The sequence below is a fragment of the Melospiza melodia genome, chromosome 3 (genome assembly GCF_035770615.1).
Source record: "Melospiza melodia melodia isolate bMelMel2 chromosome 3, bMelMel2.pri, whole genome shotgun sequence".
In the NCBI taxonomy this organism is placed as follows: domain Eukaryota; kingdom Metazoa; phylum Chordata; class Aves; order Passeriformes; family Passerellidae; genus Melospiza; species Melospiza melodia.
The window spans coordinates 41586929-41608164 of NC_086196.1; the positions used below are offsets into that span (position 1 = coordinate 41586929).

General features: G+C 41.1%; 1 protein-coding gene across 1 annotated transcript; it reads left to right on the plus strand.

Moving 5' to 3' along the window:
• The first annotated feature begins 261 nt into the window (after positions 1 to 261).
• Positions 262 to 19918, plus strand: IL20RA (interleukin 20 receptor subunit alpha). Its single transcript, XM_063151469.1, has 7 exons — positions 262 to 307; positions 11283 to 11412; positions 13924 to 14102; positions 14768 to 14943; positions 15541 to 15685; positions 16228 to 16367; positions 18853 to 19918. Exons 2-7 carry the CDS (start codon positions 11339 to 11341, stop codon positions 19765 to 19767), a joined length of 1629 nt encoding a protein of 542 aa, XP_063007539.1. The 5' UTR covers positions 262 to 307; positions 11283 to 11338; the 3' UTR covers positions 19768 to 19918.
• The last annotated feature ends 1318 nt before the right edge of the window (positions 19919 to 21236 follow it).

The following is a 21236-nucleotide window of genomic DNA, read 5'->3' on the forward strand; positions in this document are numbered from 1 at the left end:
ATCAGTGAAAGCGCTGAGGGATGCAGGAGAAACCACCCCGCAGCTTGGAGGCGGTGTCGGGGCGGCACCGGGCGCTCCCCGCGTCCCGCAGCTCCTCCCCGCCCGTCCCGTCCCGTCCCGTCCGCAGGGCCCCGCGGGAGCGGCACCGCCCGGCTCCTCCTCCCTCCTCCCACCTGCCCGGTCCTGCTGGCCCCTGCGCGGCGCGAAGGGGCGCCCGGGCCGGGAGATGCGGCCCCGATGGGCGCCGGGCTGCTGGCGCTGTCGCTGCTGCCGCTGCTGCTGCCTCCGAGCCCCGCGGCGCGCACAGGTGGGTGCCCGGGAACAGCATCCCTGCCCGGCTGGGAGCGGGAGCCGGGACAGGTGGGTGCCCGGGAACAGCATCCCTGCCGGGCCGGGAGCAGGGACAGGTGGGTGCCCGGGACAGCATCCCTGCCCGGCCGGGAGCGGGAGCCGGGACAGGTGGGTGCCCGGGACAGCATCCCTGCCCGGCTGGCAGTGGGTGCCCGGGACAGCATCCCTGCCGGGCCGGGAGCGGGAGCAGGGACAGATGGGTGCCCGGGAACAGCATCCCTGCCCGGCCGGGAGCGGGAGCAGGGACAGGTGGGTGCCCGGGAACAGCATCCCTGCCCGGCCGGGAGCGGGAGCCGGGATTCTGCTCCCGCAGCTCCCGTCCGCCCCAGACAGCCGCGCCTTGGTGCTTGCTCGTGGTTTGGCTGGAGGAGGAGAGCTGGCTATTTCTGTAATGCCGCTTCATCTTTTCCTTTTTGCTGGAATTAGGTTTTAGGAAGCTCTGCACTGATTTTGCTGTCAGCTCTTAAGTTGATAGCGTGCTCTTGAGATAGTTCTTATTATACGCGTTTGGATAATTCCCCAAATACCTTTGGTGTTTGTAGGTTCTTTTCTGTTTGACAGGCACCACCCTCAGGAGTCTAACTGAGCAGTCAAGAGCCAGATTAACACAAAAGTCAGGATGGGGTTTTGACAGAGATACTCAGCTGGTGGGTTACAGTCCTGAGTGGCTCCCAGTCCCACCTCTCACCTGCTGACTCTATCATATGGGGGCATCAAAGCACGAGAGACGGAGCAAAAAAGGTGGCAGCTGGAGGGGGCTGTGGGAGCAGCTCAAAGAGCGAACTGTCTTGGCATGGTCAAGGATGTTACCCAGTGGGAATGAGCTCATAAACTGTAGCCTGGACCGTGTGTGCAGGGGGAGTCGCCTGCTGCTGTTAAAATCACGTGTTATTTCTCTTTTTTTGTGTATCTCCAGTTAAAAAATGGAGTGAGGCATTGGAAGGATTAGCAGATCTTCTAAGAAACCTACTCTGCTTTAATGCTTTTGTTCTCTGCTGCGAGTGTTGCCTCCAAAACTCAATGCATAAATGCAGAGTCTGCTCCCGTTTAACTCTACAGCAAAACTTTCTGATCCTGTGAGAGCTGGAAGGCAGTGAGGAGAGTTCTCCACAACCTGAATGCCTTCAAGCACCACTACTGTGTCCCATCTAACTCTTTTGATAAACTACTCCACCATGCATCAGTGATTTTTATTTCCTTTCAGAGGGATCGATGCCAGCTTCTTTTTAAGTAACTGACCACATAATTTTCATCTTATTTAAGTCTGATGGTCATCAGTGCAGAGTGTTGTGGAAAATCTGTACAACTGGCATTCAGTTACCATTTTAAAAACCTTTAAAATGTGTTTGCTACTGGTTTTGATTCCAAAGAAAGTTTAGAAAAACGTCCAGGGGGTTATGCTGCCTTTGTCTAGTGGTTGCTCAAGGCAGAAGGGAATCTGTTTGCACATTCCTGAGGTTTTACGTGGACGTGATTTCAGGGATTTGTTGACAGTCAGCAATACTAGCAGGGAAGGGAGAGCTGCGCCTGTCACTGAAGGCTTTGAGCTTCCATTTTCATCTCTTTCAGTGTGAGACCATGAATGTCAGTAAATGTTGGCAGTATTTTGCTAATAATGTAAGAAATTATGTGAAGCATAGAACTGTCACAGCAGTGCTTGTGTGCTTTCTCTGAAGTGAAGTGATAGGGTAGAGTCCCCTTTGGATTCTTTGTTCCAACAGAAGAAACCAGGACCCAAGTGCCATGAAAAGCAGTTTTACAGCAGGACTTTGCGGACTCAGATTCTTACATCTTACGGGATCTGTCCTCTGCCTGTCTCCTTGGGATCTCTTGTCAAGTAACTTTCTGAACTCCTCAGCAGCAGCATTTAAACACTAAATTATAGCTTGATCTTTGCAAAACAACTTTTGTTTTCACTGTGAGGTTTAGTGGGTATGATTTTACCCTTTCTGGATTACACCTACTGTTCCAGCAGTCTCTAACTGTTTTCAGGCCCTGCTGTCTATGAACTGTACCTAACAGACTATCTGAGCAAGGAAAAATATTTCACTTGTCATTGCAATTGGTGTTTTCTATTAATTGGTTTCACTCAACCATTTAAAAATCTGTACTGTAGAACAAATAAAAAAGTGCAGAAAATGTGAAATAAAATGGAAAATTTTTTAAATCAGTGGGATCAAGAATGTTCAAGCATGTTCAAGCATGTTCCTCTTTACCACAGGGAAGTCTTTAGCAATTTTTGTGAGGAACTGATAAGGATATGAAGGAACAGCCTGAATTTTCTAAGTGGTAGAATACTAGTCTATTAACTTACCAAGCTTCATCTTAAATCCTTCTGCTTGCTTAGGGAAATGGGAGGTTTCCCTAACCACATTCTTCTGCAGTTAGAGAAACCTTGAAATCCTTGGCCCGTAGAGTCCTGTCTCTCTCTTGTAGATCCATACAGAAGAAAGAATGCACTTGCTACTACAGTGTATCCTTATTCTGAGGAAAGGGAAATGAACCTTAATGCTGTACTGCAAAACTAGAAGCATTTTGATTTATTTAAGGCATATTTTACTATTTTCATTCAGGTAAGGTATGTGATTTTGAAGCAAATCTCAAAAATTTCTGTTACTGTCTTGGAATTCGATTTCTTGTGGATGAAGCTGCCATTGAAGATGTGCTTCATCAATGTGTCGAGTGCAAGTACAGCTGGTCCAATGTTAAAATGCAAAAACCTGAAATGTATATAATGCAGACAAGGTTTTCTCAGTGCAAACATTTTAATGTAACAGACCTGCTTATGCTGGGTAGCAGTCCTTGCTATCATACATCCAGCCTTACATCCCCCTGGAGCTGATATGTGGCTATATCAACTACATTTCATATGATACAACCTTGAATGTTTCCCCTTTTTAATGTTTTCTAATAGCAATGTAAGTTGCTTGTTCTGCATTGACACACCTGATTTAATTTCCAATCTTCATATTCCACTTTGTCATATTTTTACTAATAAATAGTAGTTTAAAAAGCAGCTTCAGGCCTCCCTTTAAGCAAATTCCTATGTGTTTTCTTTCACAGTTACTAGAACTGTACTGGAATGTACAAAACATCTCTTTTGAACTTGTTCTGGGAAATACAGAATAAAAGGCTAGATATAGGAAAAGCAGTGGGGGAAAAATTTGTAAAATTTTTTTAATGATTTTTTGAACTCTTTGCTTGGAAATTTTGTGCACATAGTATTTCGTATAACCTAGTACATGTCTATAGACTTTGCAGGATTGAAATACATGTGTGTTGGTGATAATTTGTGTGCTTACCAGAGAGAGCATAAACCTTCAGTAATAAGAGTGGAAGTCGATGGAGGGGTTGAGCTTGGTGTTTTTGCACAATATTTCCTTGCTCTCTGCTACTATGAAGGAAAGAGGAGTAAATGTAACATAAAAATAAATAAAAATGGATATTGGCTTAAGGAGAAGTGCAGTACATGAAGGAGTTGATATAGCTGAAAGGCTCATCCTTACCTTCTCATCTCCAGCTTCCAATCTCCTGCCAGGCTATTCTAGACAACACCGAGACCTAGCCCTAGTTCTTGGCTTTGTGTGTGATTCCTCAAACTCTTATTGCCTGATAATTATGGATGGAAATGGTTAAAGGAGGTAGTTCATTCCACGGAGGCACTTCCAACACTGTTGGGATTTGTGATTAAAGCCCAAAATTAGATGTGCATTGCAGTTCCCTGTGCAAACACTCAGTTTCACCACTGTAGCTGAGAACCATTCCTTTCTGTGGCTCTTGTTTCTAGTGACCTTTATAGTCTTAATTCCAAGAGAAACAAGTGGTTAGGATAAGTCATTTGTGTGTGTGTATAGTTCCTATTTATGTTTGGTTTTGTAGTTTTGGCTTGTACAGATTTCTTCTGATTGAGTTCTCCCTGAGAAGGTTTACTGATTATCTGCAAGTAAGGGAGAGAAAAGCGATCCTTTATGAAACCAACAAGAACTCCCATATTTTAAGAAGCTTAACTTTGTAAGAGCCTGAATTTTGGAGCTCAGGACTATCCCTAGATAGAATTTAAAATAACATGCAGCTCTTTTCTTTGTACTTGGTGTGCCAGTAACTTGGGATATTGCTTGGAGGCACCACATTTCTGTTCAGTCTTTCACCAATGGAGAGGTGCCACAGGAGTTCTCTGCAAACAGTTCCTTCCCAGAGGCATTCCCTGAGGGAGGTGAGGCATTACAAGCTTTCAGGGATTGTTGGTCCTTCCTCTCAGATCTCAGGCACAGAAGGTGTTCAACTTTCATCTTCTTAGGATTGCCTTTCCCTCATAAAGGAAGGCAAGTGCTCACCCCCCCATCAATCTTGCATTCAATCTCCTGTCCAAGGCAAAATGTGGATTCAGAATTGTGGATTTCATTAATTAAAATTGTTTTGACTCCCAAGAAAAGCAAAATCTCTTCTCTAGAAAAGCCATCAGTAGGTCACAGAGCAAGGAGCAACATCTATTAGGCAATAAATATAATATTGTTAGTTGTAATTGGATTGTTGTTACCTAATAGCAGTTAGTCAGTGCTGAATGATGAAAGCCAAAAATCATTTTGGTTCAGTTTGTATGTAAAAGATAGATATTTTATGTAAAGATGGATTAGGAGTGTACCAAAATTTTGTGTATGGCAATTTGGCTGATAACTGTCACAGAGCATAATTTTTACAATATTTCAAATAGAAAGCTTAACTCTTGGATACTTTCAAAAACAAATATAAGATGTCAGAGGTATTCTAACTAAGCTTGCATTTTCTTGGCCGTTCAATGTGATTGATCTAAGTAGTAATAATTTGGTAGTGCTAAACATGTTCAAGGTAGAAAAGAAAAACCTCAACATTAAACACTAAACAGGCATTTTTCAGTATTTCAAATAATTTCAAAGCATGTGTTCTAAAAAACAGCTACCACATCATGGCATTGTGCCACCACTGGGTTTTTAAAATTAGTGTAGTTCTTTTTGACAAAAAATGGTTTTGTATGCCAAACTTAACAAAACCTCTTTCCATTTTAAATTAGAAACAAAACAAAAAGAACCACACTGGAACCAAATCAAACCATCAAGCACAAAACACCTCAGTCAGCATCTCAGATTACAACTCTGAAAGCCTTGAAAAGGCTGTGGCTAATTTAATAAAAACCCACCTTGAATTTCACTCACCTTGTTTGCTTGTTTTAGGCCAGTATTGGTCACACAGAATTAATAGAAAACATACCTGCAATAACTTTCGCCTGCTAGAGTGCATCAAGCAAAGGTGTTTGCAGCAGGGCATGGGGAAGGTGGTGGGAGCGCTGCTCTTGTACTTGCAAACTTTCAACACAGTGGAAAGAAAGTTCAGTTTATTTTATTTCATACATGGTAGCAAAAAGGAATGGGTGTCAGCTGCCATGGTCCTCTCCACCTCTCTCCTAACAAACCTTCAATGGACTGCGAAGAATTTCTCTTCCTTTCTGAGGCTGGGTGTTTCTGGACTGAGTCTGAAATGTCCTTTGGCCAATATTCTCTTTAGAAGTGTTTTGGTAAGTTAGGGCAGGGTTTGGATAAATAACGGCAAGGCTTCCCATGGAGGAGGAGAGCCTGTCAGGGCAAGCCACAGCTTCAGTCCCACTTCTGTATCTGCAGTTCTTCTGGCTGTATTTCCACTCACACTGTGACGAAATTACCTCCTCAGGCTCACCTGTTTCCAGTGGCAGCCTGCCCATTTCTTGAAAAACAAACCCCATGTGCCCCAGTCTCATCCTTTTCCCATCTTTCCCCACCTCTTCCCTCAAGTTTTTTCATCTGCCCCACCACCTGGTTTTCATGCAGCCTTATGTTTGCCTTTCTGTCCCTGTCTTTCTCCCCTGTGCCCCCTCTGAGCAGGCTGTGGTGGGAGTGGTGGGCTCCTCTTGTGGGAGAGCAGAGCGTGCTTTGTGGTTAGCTCTCGAGTGCTGCTATGACTTGAACAGGAAATCACCTCTGTGCTCCTCCCCACATTCCCACCAGCACCACTCAAGTCAGAGGGTTTCACTAACCTGACTTCACGCCCTGCGACACCCGAGTTCCAGCAACCCACCATGAGAAAGGCAGCTGAGCTGTAAGGGCTCCTCTGTACCTCTCCTCCTCATCATCCTCCTCCTCGTCCTCCTCCTGCTCTTTCTTCTCTTCCTCATTATTTGGTCTGGTGAGCTTGAGTCAAAAAGAATCTGCACAGAGAAAAACTTTCAGGATCGCTTAATTTTTAACAAGCATACTCATTTGTTTAAATTGTTGCTAAGATGATGAGTAAGTAATAAGTTGGCTAAAGTGTACTCCTTTCTCTGTGTAACTTATGATCTCCAGCTTTGGCTCAGTCCCCCTGTTTACCACTTGGTGCACTCCCTTGCATTCCTGCATGGCCAGTGCTGACTTTCCTAGAGCTGGAGATGTACCAGAAAGTACAACCCCAACACTCTGCTTGTGGAAGAACACTGAACATGATGCTGGATGGACATTTGCTCTGAGAACGACCATTTTTATTTTTATGTTATACTTAGCCATGTGTTTGAGGGACTGTTTTTCACCAAGAACAACACAACCATCAAAACAGATGAGCTGGAGAAAGAAAAGAGAAAAAAAGCCTCAAAAAAATGAAGAGCAACAGCACAGGAGGAGCAAACAAGATGTCATAGGAATATGATGGAAGTCACCCAAAGTTGAACTGAAAGACTAAAGAAAGACCAGTGGCTTAGAGCATTTGTTGCCAGAAGCAAGGTATCCTAGACGGATCCTTAATTGCTTGATGCTTCACTGGTGGGTCTAAGCTACCAGTGGGAAAAGGAAAATCAGGGACTCAGCCTGTTTGAAAGGCTGTCCCCTCTCTGAGGTGTGTAAGAAGGGATTCAATCCATGGCGTTAAAGGAGCAGCTGCAAATGCTGAGGCACAGCTGTAGTAATGCCCACAAATTTGGTACCCAGCACGAAGGTTTCCTTCCATTGGAGGTGCTCCCAAGGGCCACTTTTGTATAAGAAAATATGACCACAGTTGAAGCCCAAGTCTCTGCCATTGTCAGGAAAGCAGTTCCTCTTTTGATTGAATTCTGAAATGACTGTAGGGGAGGAGTTATTGGCTTTTACTGCTGTGGGTAACAAGACTGTTGCAGTAAGGCTCATCTTTCTATATTAATGCTTTCCACATCACTCACTGTCTTAAACTGTATCCTGCAGCTGTCTAGAAGGTTCTGTGATCTTCTTTGTTGCTGTATTTGATTGGATAATTTGGTGTTTGCACCTCTGTGCCATGCCACAGTAAAATACAGCAGATGATCACTCTGCTTGAGAGGGCTACAGTAAACAGCAGTGGTCACACAGTAGGCACCTATAGGTCAGCTTTCAGTGGGTCCTCTGCCTTCTCCCCACCCAAAAATTTTTGCCCCTGCGCAGAAAAAATAATCTAAATTTTTTCTGTATTTATATATTTTTATGCTTTGCAGCTGCTGGGTTACCCAACTGAAGTTCAAAGCTAAAAAATCTGTTTAGAACCAGAGGACATGGGTAGCTGCACTGTATTTGTTCTGCAGCACTGCCATTAAGCACAGCTGTTTGTCACCAAGACAGGCAGGGGGACCTCCTGGCAGGTAAAACACAGATGTATTGAATGGGGAATGGTTGTCACATGGAATTTGTGAGTGTTTAATCTTGTGTCTGTATCTATGTGTCTGTGCATGTGTGTAAATAGATAGATGTGGCTATAACCGGACCTGAGCTTTGAGCAGTACTGACTTGAGCAAGGCATGTACTTGGCAGGGAGCTCTGAGTGATTAAAACTGACCAGGTTTTTAAACCTGGCTAGTGATTTCATAAAGAGAAGATGAAGCACCTGCCATGCAGACTTTTACTCATGTGAGTAATGTCACTGACGTCAGTGGAGTTTTTCACTCACATGCAAAGGTGTTTTCAAGCTAAGTCACATCTGTTTTGGAGAGTCTCACTATAGCTTGTTCTAAGAACAAGACTTTGCTGTTCCTTGTGGTGAAGGTTGCAAGCCTGTATTATTACTTTATTTCCAGTCCAGGTGTCACTCATGAAGATGTAAACAATGATTTTACTCAAGGATTGATTTAAAGCCTGTCCAAAGACAGTAACAAGGGTTTCATTTTTTCCCATGCAATGATTTAATGAAGTGATTTAGCTGTAAAAAAAAAAGTGAAATGGAAAGTGAATGACAGCCATTGCTAGCAATCACTGTGACAGACTAAACCTAGCAAAGTAACATGGGTGACTGATTTCTGCTCTTAGGCCATTACAAACTGAAAATGCTCTATGTGACACCCATGCCATGAATCCCGATAAATGGAAATAAAATCGGAATATGACTGGATGTCATGTGTTTAAAGACCAGAAACTGAAAGACTGAAGACAGGTTAAAAGACTGAGACATGCAGCTGTTGCATATACTTGAATTCCTTCCTGACTGATAACTGTGGAACATTCAAGTTCTATGTATGATCTATTCTCTACACATGCCTCCTGATACTATCAATCACCAAACAGACATGAAGGAACTTATTCTTAACTCTTCCTGGAGTCATAGGAGAGTATGCTAGCTTTATTCTTGTTTACACATGCAGAATTGTGGTATAACTAACTTGCACAATTTATTGCAAGGGCAGGAGCCTTTTACTAAAGGGGCAAAACCAGAAATAGAAACCAAATTTCTGTTTTTGCATCTCATGGAAAGTTAACGGTCTCAGTCCCTTTGCCTTCCAAATCTCACCGAGCTGGGGTAGGTGGGAGCACACCAGCAGTGTTGTAATGCTTTAGATCTTGTAAAGATATAATCTGTGGCTTCTGCATGCTGAGATTGGCTCCTCTGCTGCAGTCTGTTTGCGTTTTGAAACTTCATTTACCACAGCAGAAACCACAGTGGGAGGAGAGAAATTAAAATTTAAAAAAAAAATTAAGATTTCAAAGAGCCAGTTTTACATGTTAATAGTTGAAAAATGTTTTAATGCAACAGCCAAACTCACTCTTACTGACTTTTACTACTTTAAAATGTGCTTGAGGAATAAAAATATTTTAAAATAAGGGTGGACAAATATGGAAAGGTACAGGCAAACAACTTTCTCAGCTCTCCTGGTCAGCTTCGTCTTTACATTTGGATTCACTTAAAGCAATTGCAGAGGACATTTATTTAGGTGAAATGAAAGCCTTTGATTTTCTAGATTCTGTATCTCCCACTTGGAAGCAAGTGTGAGAATAAGGCAAACTCCTGGAGAATTCCTATTGCTGCTTTTATATCCCCTGGCATCCTGGAACTTTTTTATGTTGCTACCTAGCCTATAGTTCGAGGTCTTACAGGCTGATTGTCATGGGATATTTCTGCATCCAAGTGTCAAGGAAATGGGACTTTCTACTTTTTGTAAATAGATAAGCTTGCCCTAAGGACTATACCTGACGAAACTTGTTCTCTGACTAGAAAATGGAAGCTTCTGAATGCTGTCTAAATGCTAAAGATAAAAGAGAGCAGTATTAGAAATATCTTAGATGAACAGTGTTGTGATCTGAAGATACAGATGAATGTATATACCAGTGCAGCCTCAATGAGCAGCTAGAGGCTTGGAAAACCAAGAGTTTGCATGGAGACTGTTTGAAGTCTCTACAGAACTGCAAGGAGATTGTTTTAATACATGTATTGAAGAGAAAAAAATCTTCTACTCTTTGGACCAAAGACACAAGTCTTTGGACACAAAGATACAAGTCTGCACATTAATCAGGAAAATGGTGGTGGCTTTTGCTTACAAAAGCAACTATAGTTATGTATACAGGAGAATGTACACTATTCCTCTAGTAATAGCAAAATATACTACAAAAACACCCTAAGGTCTGCTTACAGAAGTAAGAGCTCAAGGACTATTCATTTGAACAGGTTTATTTTATTTCCCATTTTATTTGCCTCATTTTGTTATCTCAAGAACTAGAATTGCATTCCTGGAAAAGGAGATTAAGGGGTTTTGAAAAGTCCTGAAAAACCACAGAGTCGCTTTTTCTCTTCCCTATTATGCTCTTGTGGCTGCATGCAATGGGAAGCTCCTTCCCAGCAGTGGCAGCTCAGGGTTGCTCCCCCCAGAGCATGGCAGGAATAGCTGAGGCTTGAGTCATAACTTTGAACTTGGGACTCTTCCCCTGGGCCCACAGGCTTCGTTTTGCGACCAATTTAGCAATGTGGGTGCCTTCATGATATTTATTAGATTAGAGGTGGATATCAGAAAGATCTGAAACTGTGTTCTCAGGATAACAAATTTTGCCTGTTTATTAATTTCAAAAGCTGGTGCAATTAATAGCAAGTCAGATGTGTGACCTTACAGTAGATGTTTGCTTTTCACTTTCTAGAGAATCAAAAGGGATGGTCAAATGACACTGGGGCTATTGTGATCATCCAGTCCAATTCTTCAGAATAAAGTCGTACTTCAGTTTGTTAAGCTGTGTTTGCAGTACATTCTGTGTGTCTTTTTTGAAAATGCCTGGTTTGCCTTTTAAAAATCCACTCAGCTACCAGAAGATTCTAGTAAAGTATTAAGGATATTTTTAAATTTTTCAGAGTTAGATTTTCTGTGATGTCCAAATGCAGTTGTAATTTTAAAAATGTGTGTCTCTTCTAGGCCAAGCCTTTCCAGTTTTAGCTTCCAGTCCCTGAATATTTCCATGCCTGCCATAAATGGCAAAACCATTTTTGCTAGAGAAAAAACACATCCGTAAAGATGGAATTTGAGACTGCACTAGGTGGGGACACTTGTAAAAAAAATCATTTCCCTCAGCCAACCACATTACACTTTGAATGCTAAAAAAGATAACTTTTTAAAAATAACTGTGTTGGCTACTTTGGGAGTGTATGCATTTGCTGATTCTTAGTGCATGTTGTTCCTTTCTTATTTTCTTTCTCAGGAGAGTTGTATTGTTCTTTGCCCAACCCTAGGAATGTCCGTTTTGAATCTGTAAATATGAAGAATGTCCTTCACTGGTCAGCACCAGAAGGAACAGGTGATGGAGTATTCTACAAGGTGAAATATGCAGTGTAAGTTGACTTCTTTATTTTATCTCCCACTGACTTTTATTTTAGCATTTTAAATAATGATTTAAAAAGAAAACCCAGCTTCATGGAAAGTATTGCTGATTTAAAGAAAGAACTAAAGTGTGAGCTAGACTTAAGCAGTGTGGTTTTTTAATTTCTGCTTCTGGCACTGTTTACTTCACAGTAAGTTAAAAAATGTACAAGGATATTCTTCCTACAAAAGAAGTGTAGGAAGCAACATTCGAATACTATGGAAGCTTTCAGAGTCATTCCTCCTAAAATGAGAGAGGATGAAGAATAACTGCTGTGGACTGGTATCTGTCTGCATACATCCTCTGTACATACTTAAATGGAGATGGAGATGTATGATTCAATCAATATTAATAATACCCAATGTGTCATTGCTCTTTCCTGACAGACCCACTCCCCCAGATTTATTCTGATCCAGCAAGCCTCTCTAGGAGAAAATCCACTGATGTTACCAAGCATTGTACAAAAACAAGTATTGTGGTTGGAATCAGGCCCTTACATTGTCAAGGTCTGCACCTTAGTATCAAGGGTATCAAGGAATTTGCGTGAGAACCAGATTCCATTTCCTTTATTCCCACTGAAAGAGCACTGTGTCATTCTGAAGGCCAGTGACAGAAGTTTAGGTTCTAAATATGTGTAGCACCATTGTCACAGATTATGTAATGCTCCCAATCTTTAACATTTACACTTCCCTCCATCTAGGAACATTTTTGGAACACTAAAAGGAATGTCGGTCTCTAGACGTTTCCTGTAACTTAAGAGTGCTCAGCAGTTACAGAGTGAACAATAATTATTGTCATGGTTTAGGAATGGTGTTCTCCAATTCAGAAGTTTGTAGGGGGATAGAATATAAGAAAATAAAGATAGTGTAGAAAGTAATCTTACCCCTTAGGAGTTGCAGCTGGGCCAATTATCAGAGATTAGGAACAGGCCTGACTTTTACAGGCCACAGCTGTAACCAGTGAGAAGAAGAGTGCTATAAAAGAGTGGGGTGGCTGGTTGAGAAGGGAACTGGGGTTAGTTGGCTGCTTTGTGAAGAAGAAGAGTCAGCACTCTGAGGAGCTACCCACAAGAAATACCAAGAAGATAAGAAACTTCTCTGTTAGGAGACAACAGTATGGAACCCCTGCAATAAGATGACAACAGAAGTTCTGGAAAAAAAACCATGGTGCCACTTGCTTCCCCTCCACCTCCAGCTGGAAGCACAAAAGGCAAAGATCACGCATGGAGATAAGAACCATTTACTGGAAACAGCAATAAGACAATGAGCAGTGACAGCAGCAATATTAATGATAAAAATGTACAAAAGAGAGAGTGCAGAGCTCAACCTGTGCCACCTAAACAGTTCCCTCTGGTCAGGACCAGTTTTATCAACACTGCTCCATCTGCCATGCTTCCTGCATGGGAAAGGGACACCTTTCTTCCTGGAATAGAGAGAGAGTCCTTCTCCTGTGCCCCTAGCATTGACAAAAGATGGCATCTAATAGCATTAGGGTTTTGGCCATGCCCATGGATCTCCAGGCTCCACTCCCTCATGGTTACTGCAAGAAATCAACCAAGACTTGTACAGGAGGTAAAATGTTCAGAGAGAACTGGCTGCACTGGCTCTGGAGGGCCAGCTGGTCCATGAGGAGTCTGTCGCCAGAGGTATGGCCATCTCCATCTTTCGCTGAGCACAAAAACACTCAGGTGCCTCTGTCTATCCAGGAGAGTAAGGCCTTGAGATAGGAAAATGCTGGTGAGCGATCTGGCAGAAGCTGCCACATGCCCTTACTAATTAGCAGCCAGAGGGGGAATTCTTAATGTGAATTTAAGGAGCAGGGATGTCTGAGCAAATCCAAACAGGAATTTTCCAAGGAAATCTTGGTTTGTTCTACCAGTGTACAAGAGCTGGTCAGCACCAAGGCATTGTTGGTAACAGATATACGGCCTTTTTTCAACAAGTAGGGTTTTGAAATTCATTGAGTTCCAGTTGTGTCTTTTTGTTAAACTAGAAAATGAAGGGTCAGGCAGGAATGAGTAGTCTCCTGTCATTCATCTTGGAAACCCTGATCATCATCTGTGTCTATACTTGAGGATGTGTCACTGACCATTCTGACTGGACTCTTTGTTTACATATAAATAATTATCCATATAACTAATTATTGTGTGTTTAGAATTTATGCTAAATCTGTACAGACTGATGTTGAGAGATATCTGGTCTGCACAGGCAAACTTTGACTTAGGTTGGTGTCACTAACATCCCAGTTAGTTTCATCTGGCTTCTTCTGGATAAGGCCTATTCTAATTTATTTTTCATTAAAAACTTGTGGAAGTCTTGCTCTTCATCTCAGCTGAAGCTGGGATTCCTTGAAATTTCAGATTTCTGCTAAATACAGAAACTGCTTTATCAGCCATATTAAAACAGAGAAAATTATATTATGAGGTGACTAATATATTGGAAATAGCCTTTGTACAGCTTCTTTCTCTTTCTTTTCAATATAGATACGGTGTTGGAAAATGGATTAGAAAGCCAGAATGCAAAAATATAAACAGAACATGGTGTGACCTCTCCAATGAGACCTCTGACTACGAAGAGCAATACTATGCAAGTGTCAAAGCATTCCTAAATGGGGCATGCTCTGACTGGATGGAGACCACACGATTCAACCCTCTAACAGACAGTAAGGAGAACTAAGCACACAGCCAGATGTTCAATGGCCTTGATTAACAATGTGTGCTCACACTGCATGGGCCTTCACAGTGTATAATATTTTAATTTCAGCGTGAAGTTACATCTTTTTTCAGTTGTTTCACATTTATTCTTATATTCTGCTTTTGACAGAAGTAATTGAAATAATAAAATCAGAATTTGGAGATATATATATATATATAGAGTCTGGTATATACTGAATTCTTTTTAATGGTATGGTAAAGCCTTACTCAAGGCAAATAAAATCTGTGGCACATTCGCAGTATAAATGACTCTGATTTTGAAAAGGCTTTATCAAACCAATCAGCAAGCATATTCTAGAGCCCAATATTTCTTATCTGTGCCAGATAATCTAAGAATATACTGGTAATTCAGCCTATTTTAGCAAATTGAGTTTCAAGGTTGTTTGTCCTGTAAAGTCACAGAAATTCCAAGTCAACGTTCACTTTCTTACTGTAAAAATCCTCTTAGTTATCTAAACAAATATTTTTCTACCAATATAAATAAAATTTTCAATTCTCTACTTAGACTCTCCCAGTCATTGCAGTAATGTAATATGATCGATTTGATGAAACTGGTCAAACCAGTGTGCCTCTGCTGAATTTGACTGCTTTTTGTACATGTTCATTTTTCCAGCTAAAATAGATCCACCCATGGTAAGTGTATCTTCTACTGACAGATCTATCTCAATCGTTTTGACTGCTCCTGAGAAGTGGAAGAGAAGTCCAGAGGAAGAATCCATATCTCTGCTTCAGGTGTATCCTGGCCTACAGTACAATGTTTCTGTCCTCAACAAAAAAACAAAGAAGCGGGTAAGCTTTGACAAGGCCGTGGAACTGCTGCTGTTCAATCTCTGCTCTGTGCTTCTTGAAATGCCAAGATTAGCAAACCTGTAGTAGACAAATGTGGTTTGGTTGGTTGTGTTTGTTTGTTTGGCTGGTTTGTTGACATTATTTTCACAAAGGTGCAGGAAATATAGCAATAACTTTACTTTGGACTCCAAGGTTTACATAAATTCTGTTACCCTAAGGCTCCTGGCTTTTCCAGAACATCCCAGTTTGAAATACTTTGTGGAACCATACCATGTGCCTGTCATGGGTGTGTGTGTGAGAACAGGGCTGGAGTGATGCAACATCACCACAGGAATGTGAGCCAGTAGTGGCCAATATGCATGCTTCATGCATATGAAGCACGAAATTGTTCAGTGGTGGTACAAGAATCTTTGATGGGAAGAGAAAATAATCAGAGAGGATGTGACTTAACAAGTAACTTTGATGTTGATTGCATTTGTAGGAAAAGGATGCAGCTGGCAGCTCTTAGAGTACCAACCTTTCTAGAAAATGTGCATGCTCATGACCTTTCTGTAGCTCAGGAGTTAAAGGGAGGAAAATATTTTTAATGTCTTCCAGTGGTTCTTCTCCATCAGCAACAACACCTTGGTTGTGCCGTGGTTAGAACCTGGAACAGCTTATTGTGTCAGTGCACAGATACATGTACCCACACCAGTTTTGGACAGTGGCTATTCCAAAGAACATTGCATTACAACACTGAAAGGTATGTATGAGGTGGCAAATAAAAAAAAAAAGGAAGATGCAAGCTAGAAAAACCATGATGATTGAATTTGTGAGTTTTTTAGGTATCCATTTTGAGAGTGATAATTAGCATAGTTTTTCCCTTCTCTGTGCACTTGTACCAATGAAAGCTTTGCCTCTAATAAAGCATAGCTGTGACTGACTGGAAGGTACATCAGTACCTCTGAAGAAAATTACCTGCATTCTTTGAGTTTTAGTGCATAGAGAATATTTTTTCTCCTTGAATGCTGTTTGGGGGTAGCAGAGCTGGGTCATTCTGAAGTTATCAACAGGAGAACCTAAGGGAGATGTTATTACTTCTTCATAGAATTTAATTTATCATTTAGACAATAATAATAATTGTCCTGTAACTCAAATATATATTTTTTCATTTCCTGCAAATTCCTTGTTTATCTAAAATATTTGCATTTTGTATCCAACATGCAATGGGGTGAATGCTCACATTACTGTCCACATACCTTAACAAGTTGTTTGTTACAATGAAAACTTTTGTTTTATTAACAGATAAAACAGAAGATGAGACTATAACAATCGCATTTGGATATGTTATGCCTACCATGCTGGCTCTCCTTTTTACTTCTGTGGCATGCTATTGGGTGCACAAGTATATTCACATCCACAAACAAAAACATCCAACAAACCTGGTGAGTGTCTTTTGTTGCAGGAGGTCACTGCCAACCTCGGAACTCCAGCAGAGCTGCGTGTTTTCCAGGGGTCCAAACAGGCTTGGAGGAACCTGTGGGTAGCTCCAAATAAAAGCTGTAGTTGCCTCTAAGATCAAGAGAGGAAAGCCACATCAAGGGTTATTACGTGCTAGAAAAACAGAGTAATAGCTCAAGTTTGCAATGATCAGAACAGAGCCATTGGTTTTGGAAGAGCCATTGCCTTAAGCAGTGACTTAAGGCACTGGGTCTGTCAGGGTGTCAGAACTCTGTAAATTTATCTAAGATGAAGCACTGTGTAAAGTCAGTTGGACAAAAGTTATTAATTTGTTGAATTCAGAAACAGGAAGGGAAGACAATTAAACAGTACAGAAACAGCATGACGTTTTCTTGGACTATTACTGGGTATTACCAGATTTTTCCATTTAATTGTGATTGTGAAGGATTTAACACATGTGCATCATACAGAAAATTTAACCTGGATTTCTAGAATACTTTAAAATACTGTACCATCTCTTAACGCCCAAAAATGTATAAACACATTCTGTTATTTAGACAGCTCAAATACACTTTTTGCAAAAAACAGTTCTCAAATTTCTTAGTGCGGCAAAATTTGTTGATTTTTAGATAGAATACTTGAAGTCTATGAAATGTTACTGGTTTCCAGCTCATGATCTCAATAGAACTTTCTCACAGGTGTCTTTAAGCAAGTTGCTCAACCATAAACATGCAATCATAATAATGAATGCAGACTTCAGTGTTAATCCAATCTGCATGACACCGTGGGATGGGAGATACAAGGGAGTTGGTTTCAACATGCTGATCTTGCTGAGGAAGATTAGAGAAGTGCAGAGGTGACAGGAGAAATCTTCACAGAGGGACTGTGAATGCAGAAGGGCTCAGAAGGATGGAGCAGCCACTGCTGCTGTGTGTTCAGATGTGCACAGAAATACCTCCTGCACTTGAGGGGACACTGGTTGGATTACAGGACCATGGAATCAGAGTGGTTTGGGTTTGTAGGGACCTTTAAAGGTATCTAGTTCAACCACTCTGACATGGGCAAGGACATCTGCCCCTAGATCAGGTTGCTTAAAGCTCCATCCAACCTGCCTTTGAGCACTTGCCCTTATGGGGCATCCACAGCTTCTTGGGAAGCATATTCCAATGCCTCACCACACTCAAAGTAAAGAATTTATTCTTTATATTCAGTCTAAATGAACCTCTTTCATTTTAAAACTATTGTCCCTTGTCACTACAGGCCCTTGTAAAAAGTCTGTTTCTGTCTTGTTCTTTATGTTTTGTTCCTGGGATGCAGGTCATGGTATGGGGAGATAGCTTGGTCTCTTGGGGAGCTAACAGGACAGAGCTCTTTAAAGTCAAAGAGCATGAAGGGCTACTTAGTGAAAAATTCCCAATCAGTAGCAGACTAAAATCCTAACTCCGGGAGTTTTTTCTCTAATAAAAATGTCATTTGAATTTGGGATTATTTTTATGTTCATTGTACTTTTTAATGACCATCATGGAGCTTCAATTTGATTTCTCCACCCCTGGATTCAGTCAATGTTAAGGTAAAAAATGAATATAGCCCTGGTATTTTAGTGATGCTCTCTGGCTTTCCCAACATACAGACTGTTCCACATGGGCACCCTGCTTGGCTGGGGGGACATAGAATAAACTGTTTGTTTGGTCCAGCATTTCTGACCTGTGTGACTTTTCAGATGTACCTACTTGGTACATCAATTAGTGGTCTTAGTCTTCCATTTAAGCTTGAAAGCACAGAAATGCACCTTCTGGTTGTTTTTGTATTCACTCCACCAATGCCCACACAATGCTGATTCCTGTCAAAAATTTTACTCGTTTCAAAAAGATCCCTACGGTTTAATTTGATGATTTTGCACAGATTCATAAAAGCAGCATGTGGTAGACTACACAGTACAGGCTCTGTACACTGTGCTTCAGCCTGATGTGTAGCTCCCTCTCTGAAAGAAAACCTGGTATTATTTTATTCTCTGTAAGTTATACACGAACATGTTACCTGACACTGCTTGTGGGAACTGGTTGTTACTACATTTTCTCTTCACTGGTTAAAAGGAGTGGAATGGATTCAGTAATCCTTGTTCCAAGGACAAAGACTGATGTTTTCTCTGAAGTCATGAGAGTTTATGCTGGCTTGGAAACAAAACCTGTATTTGACAGAATTGTTCCAACCATTATTTTGACATCAGGAAGAGGGGGAAAGAGATATTAAAACTGATTATAATATAATTTTACATTAAATAGAATAAAAAAAGGAGAGCATATTGACACTCTTAAATGTTTCTATGATGAACTTTCTTCTTCCCTAAGTTGAAATAACCTCCTAATAAGGTCTAACCTAGCATTATATTTTAAAACTATAAGGTAGTATAAGAAGTATCAACATGTTTTTTTTTATTGAACTTCCCTCAATATATTTCTTACTTTGCAGGTGTGGCAGTACACTGACAAATGCAAGGAGTGGGTTTTCATACCAAGTGAAAAAATGGTGCTCAACCTTATCACTGTTGATGGGGATGACTGTGAGGAATCCAGATATCTGTCAGAAAGGAAAAGTCCCCATTATAACACTGCTTACAATGACACTGAAGGGAGGGATTTGCCTTCTGAACAGGTGCTGAAAGCAAAATATTTGCTTGATTTTTCATGTGAAGAGATTTCACTCAAAGAGGATGCTTTAGTGGAAGGGAACCAAACTGGAAACTGGGCATCTCATGGCCGGTCTGGAACACAGAATACTTGGAGAGATAAAAATGCAGAGGTTGTGGAGTATGAGCATGATGTAAGGACTGAAGATTTCGGTCCTGGTCAGAAACTAGAAGGGATATTTTCTGCCCCTGGGGGGCTACAGGGTGAGCCACAGGTTGCTTTGGGGGACTTGGTTGATATGGGAACAGGACAGCCCTATTCCCCCCAGCTAGAGATACGGGTGGCACACCTTTGTTTGGGACAGAAAACAGAGGAACTTGATTTGAAGGTGGTTGATGCAGCAGATGAATTGCCAAGTGAGACCCATATCAACTTCATGGACCTGGATACTGAGAAGTCTGGGCAGGCATCCTATCATCATCTGGAAAAAACCACACAGGGCCTCACAGAGAAAGAAGGTATGCAGACCATATTGGTTGATTGGGATCCTGACAGTGGAAGACTGTATATTCCTACTTTGTCCAGTGTTGAAAATCAGATGTGTGAAGGACTATTCAAGTATGATGATCCCGACAAAGATGGAATTTTGCTCAGACTCTATAACAAAGGGGTATCTGGTGAATCACCTGAGGACCAAGAAATGTATCTCCTGCAGTTCAAGGAACAGTGGGGACTTCATGTAGAAATGGAAGACTGAAAGTAATTTTCCAAGATATTCAAAAGTGAAACATCTTGTTTATTTTGCTAAAGAGAGTGGTAGACTCAGGGGAACAGGCATGTCTTAATGTTTTGAAGTTTTTGGAACCATCACAGTTTAACAATTTATTCATTAAATGTTATTTATAACAGTCTCCAGATGTGATATAAATGATTATGACATTAATCATAAACCTCTTGTGTAAAATATGATTGTTGTGAGGTTATACTCTTTTTTTATAATAAATAAAAAGAAGAAATATTTTAAAATAAATATTTTTACAGAGAATGTTCCCACCTTACAATTCCTGTGAAAACGAATTACCGGCACTTGAAAGCAGTTACTTTTGGGGGAAAATTACAACCAAACAAACAAAAAAAGGGAAAATATGTAGGGCAAAGGGGTTCAGTGAAATGCCTGTAATCATGCTGGCTGGACCATGTCTCACCCAGCCTTAGGCACAGGCAGCTGAGCACCCGTCTGGCTCGTGCCCTGCAAGTGTCTGCTCCTCTGCGTGGCAGGAGCAGCTCGGGTGTCGGCGATGGAGAGAGACGAGGAGACTGACTTGGTGATCAGAATCTGATTTTATTGTGGGTCACAAACACTTATATACTATTGCAGGGAGACTAGTAATGTGTACTGCAATGATTAGGTTAAAATCACATAAACAAACTTATGCATATAACAGCATCTCTTGCTTGCAGAGTTTAATGGGATTTTCTTTTCCTGGTAAACACGTTTGATTTAATCTTCTTGCAATCCAGGTCTAATTTTCAAAGTTCTATTTGCTTTTGCCAAGGCATCCTGTTATCAAATCTCTTATGTTAACCAGGTCCAAAGTCCATCATCTGTCTTGTGTCCCCCAACATTCCAACACTTGGAGGGAGAGGTCTGCCCCAGACACACCATTGCTTCAGCCTCTCCACACTGCTGGGCCACACCAACTGAGTGCTCCTGAGGGCTTCCTTTTATTGCCTGCTGTCCTCATCAGCACTCCTGATGAGAGTTCACTTTTTCTTCATGTCATGTATTTAGGATAGCAAAATTACAGGGCTATCTAGAAATTACCTACTAGGGCAGTTGGCATTTTCCTTTTCAAAACTTGCCACTTGTTCACTTACTGAATTTTTTTTTCCCTCCCAGTACACCAAAAGACCTCATGGTAATTATTTGTTTGTTTTTTAACAGGATAAGCAAAAAGCAAAAATATTATGTACACTTCCAAACTAGTACATGGTTAGGTGTTTTTAAAGAAAGACCTTTACCTAAATTTTTTTTCTGAGCTGCTGTTGTTTCATCACCTTAGCATTCTCTGTGACTGTTCATCCTCAGAATTTTTCAATTGTAGTCATAGACTTTAAAACCAGAAATTGCATTAAAATATTTCTAATTTTTTGAATTTCAGCATGACAATATGCTGATGACTCCTTATCAGGAGGTAAAAAATTGTCCTCAGCTGATTTTATAAT